General features: G+C 40.7%; 1 protein-coding gene across 1 annotated transcript; it reads left to right on the top strand.

Annotated features, from left to right (window-relative positions):
* Window positions 1-1,421: 1,421 nt before the first annotated feature.
* LOC309568825 (olfactory receptor 5V1-like) lies at window positions 1,422-2,354 on the top strand (the record flags this gene model as incomplete). Its single annotated transcript, XM_082274611.1, has 1 exon — window positions 1,422-2,354. One exon carries the CDS (start codon window positions 1,422-1,424, stop codon window positions 2,352-2,354), a length of 933 nt encoding a protein of 310 aa, XP_082130737.1.
* Between the last annotated feature and the right edge of the window lie 1,781 nt (window positions 2,355-4,135).

Below are 4,135 nucleotides of genomic sequence, written 5' to 3'. Positions count from 1 at the left end.
TGCTGACTAGAGAATTATACATTGTATCATATTCTCCTAATTCAGAGGAGAATAAAAAAAAAAAAATGACAAACACCACACACTTATTGTATTGCTGCAAACGTCAGGAGTAGGAGAATTTGTTTTGGGTTTTTTTTTTTGTTGTTGGTGGGTCATGTTAATGACAAGAAGTATAGAAATTTAAAGCTTAAGTTTACATTTTTTTTTTTTACTATTTTAGGCCAGTTTTCCTTAAAATAAGGAAATGGAGGCCCAATTCATCCTAAAAAAATGTATAATTTACCTCCGGACCCTCCTGCACTTATCTCCATGAATGATTTGTTTCTGCTGTCCATACCAGCTGGTGTAGCGATCCGGGGCATTTAAAAAATGATGCTCGCAATGCTGAATGGGCATTGGTCAGCGCCAAATCGTAACTGTGCTGAATTATGAGCCCCCTTTTTTCATTCCGAAGAAGGGTGCAGAAAAGTGTGTTTTTCAAATGCCCAGACCACAGAAAAAGATAATCATCCAAGTGCGGTTGGGACCCAAGGTGTGGGCAGGGTGCTGTGAGTTAGATCAACTTTTCATGTTTTGTGGAACGGTGAACTAACCCTTTAAGATTTATTTTATATCTAGGCCTTAAAGGGTTAACTGGGCCACTCAGGGAGTTACCAATATAAAAGAAGGGGCTTAGGCTTCAATACTCCCCTCCAAACTGAGGACATACTATGAAGGCCTCCCTTGGATTGCTGGCCGTGGGCTTCGTGGGCCTATACCCTGCTACTGCCAATTGTCTTTCTATTAGTGAGCATTTGCTCTTGTTGGCTAAACCGTAGCATTTTATTAGCTAGGCTCCTGGCATTAGCATATACCCCTCTTAGTTTTACGGAAGTTAAACGTGATTGGTGGTTATGTTTATTCCTGTTTGGTCTGAGGTTTTCCCGCACATTTCTGTTTCAATTGTTTTTTTATTAAATGTTTTCATTCCGAGATATAAAAGAAATACAAAATTTAGCAACAACGGTAAATTGCTAAGGTAACAAACACAACAGTATTGGTACACATAAGGCAATAAGGAACAAAGTTGAACTGCTCAATAGTTCGATTAAAGGTCTTAGGTAGACAACTCACAGCAATTCCATGAAATGAAGGACCCTGAGTGGAAGGAAAAACAGTGCCTTTCCAAGTAGGAAACGTAAAAGCTCTTAAATCCTAGGGCATTATAAAAGCTCTAGGAAAACTCTATATAACAACAACAATACTTTCATCCTATATCCAGTACCATCCCAGGTCCAGGCATCTGTTTGATTGTGTATTTGGGCCCAAAGACTCCTCTAAGAACAGGGTTTCAAAACATATCAGAGCTTTTGTCCTGTCTATCTCATGTTCCTTGATCTTGTTTTTCTATTTCAGCATTATTTTGTTATTTTATTAACGCAATGAGGAATACCAGTACGGTGACTGAGTTCATCCTCCTTGGATTTCCAGCCCTGATCTCTGTACAGATTGCTCTATTTTGTGTCTTTTTTACATTTTACGTATCTACTCTCCTAGGAAACGCTCTTATCCTCGTCACAACCACCTTTAGCACCGAGCTCCACACTCCCATGTATTTCTTCCTCGGCAACCTGTCTCTTCTAGAGGTCTTTTATACTTCGGTGACCATTCCTAAAATGCTTCTTAATTTTCTCTTGAAGACCAGTTCCATCTCCTTCATGGCTTGTGCTGCCCAAGTGTATTTTTTCATAGCTCTGGGCAGTATTGAGTGCACCTTACTAGCTGTCATGGCTTATGACCGATATGTAGCCGTCTGCTACCCATTGCACTATGTGAGGATCATGGACAGACAGAAATGTGTCACATTGACTGGCTGCTCCTGGTTTAGTGGCTTTGTAAACTCTATGATTCATACTAGTTGTATTTTTAACCTTACGTTTTGCTCTTCTAACAGGATAAATCAGTTTTTCTGTGACATCCCACCTTTGCTGAAAGTGGCTTGTGGTCAAACTATGCCTGCTGAGATTGTCCTATTCATTGTTGGTGGTGCTTATGGATATGGATCTTTCCTGTTGACTTTAATATCATACATTCACATAATTTCCGCCATATTAAAGATCAGATCTAAAGAAGGACAGCGAAAGGCCTTCTCCACTTGTACATCTCATCTCATTGTTGTGACCTTGTTCTTCGGAACTTCTTTCTCTGCGTATTTGAAGCCTACATCTAAATATCCATCGGAAGAAGAAAAGCTGGTTCCCGTGTTTTATGCTGTAATTACCCCTACCCTGAACCCCATCATATATACACTGAGGAATAAGGATTTTAAAAGCGCCCTAAGGAAAATGAAGGGTCTTGGTTATGCAAAGTTTTAGTTATAATTAGTCAAAGTTAGTTTTTATTTGGGTGCTTGGAGGCTTTGATGACCCTATGCTGCTTTCCAAGCTTCAATCTTTTAACAGCAGTTTTGTGCTCAGAAGCCAACTATTTTGAAGTGGACTTCCATCTCCCCTGCAGGAAAGAACAAAAAGAGATGGACAGATAGCCTTTGTTAGAACAAACTCTGTCTTTAAAGATGATTTCTATGTATTGATATTTTTACATACAGTGCCTTGAAAAAGTATTCATACCCCTTGAAATTTCCCACATTTTGTCACGTTACAATCAAAAAACGTAAATGTATTTTATTGGGATTTTCTGTGATAGACCAAAACAAAGTGGCACATAATTATGAAGTGGAAGAAAAATGATGAATGGTTTTCAAATTGTTTTACAAATATGTGAAAAGTGGGGCATGCATTTGTATTCACCCCCTGTACTCTGATACCCCTAATTAAAATCTAGTGGAACAAATTGCCTTCAGAAGTCACCTAATTTGTAAATAGAGTCCACTTGTGTGTAATATAATCTCCATATAAATACAGCTGTTCTGTGAAGCTCTCAGTGGTTTGTTAGAGAACCTTAGTGAACAAACCGCATCATGAAGGCCAAGGAATGCACCAGACAGGTCACGGATAAAGTTGGGGTGAGGATTAAAGCAGAGTTAGGTTATAAAAAAATATCCTAAGCTTTGAACATCTCACTAAGCACTGTTCAATCCATCATCCAAAAATGGAAAGAGAATGGCACGACTGCAAACCTAAAAAGACATGGCCGTCCACCTAAACTGACAGGCCGGGTAAGGAGAGCATTCATTAGAGAAGCAGCCAAGAAGACCATAGTAACTCTGGAGGAGCCGCAGAGATCCACAGCTCAGGTGGGAGAATCTGTCCACAGGACAACTATTAGTCGTCCGCTCCACAAATCTGCCCTTTATGGAAGAGTGGCAAGAAGAAAGCCATTTTTGAAAGAAAGCCATAAGAAGTCCAATTTGCAGTTTGCGAAATGCCATGTGGAGGACACAGCAAATGTGGAAGAAGGTGCTCTGGTCAGATGAGACCAAAATTGAATTTTTTAGCCTAAAAACATCACGCTATAAGTGGAGGAAAACTAACACTGCACATCACCCTGAACACCCCCCCCCCCCCACTGTGAAACATGGTGGTGGCAGCATTATGTGGGGATGCTTTTCTTCAGCAGGGACAAGGAAGCTGGTCAGAGCTGATGGGAAGATGGATGGAGCCAGATACAGGGCAATCTTAGAAGAAAACCTGTTAAGAGTCTGCAAAATACTTTAGACTGGGGCGGAGGTTCACCTTCCAGCAGGACAACGACCAGAAACATACAGCCAGAGCTACAATGGAATGGTTTACATCAAAGCATATTCATGTGTTAGAATGGCCCAGTCAAAGTCCAGACCTAAATCCAGTTGAGAATCTGTGGCAAGACTTGAAAATTGCTGTTCACAGACGCTCACCATCCAATCTTACAGAGCTTGGGCTATTTTACAAAGAAGAATGGGCAAAAATGTTGCTCTCTAGATGTGCAAAACTGGTAGAGACATCCCCCAAAAAGACTTGCAGCTGTAATTGCAGGGAAAGGCGGTTCTACAAAGTATTGACTAAGGAGGGTGAAAACAAATGTGCTGGCAGGTTCCATTTTAAAACAGGTTTTTGTGTCTGTGCTAGTCTCACAGATGGTGATGGAATGGATTCGGGTTTGCGGGAGTCTATGGACCCCGAGACTGTTCCTCCAGAACAGCTGGAGCTGTTGGACT

Source organism: Pelophylax lessonae, assembly GCF_965119305.1.
Source record: "Pelophylax lessonae genome assembly, chromosome: 12".
Classification (NCBI taxonomy): domain Eukaryota; kingdom Metazoa; phylum Chordata; class Amphibia; order Anura; family Ranidae; genus Pelophylax; species Pelophylax lessonae.
The sequence above is the reverse complement of the archived record's forward strand: the minus strand, read 5'-3'. Positions and strand labels throughout refer to the sequence as shown.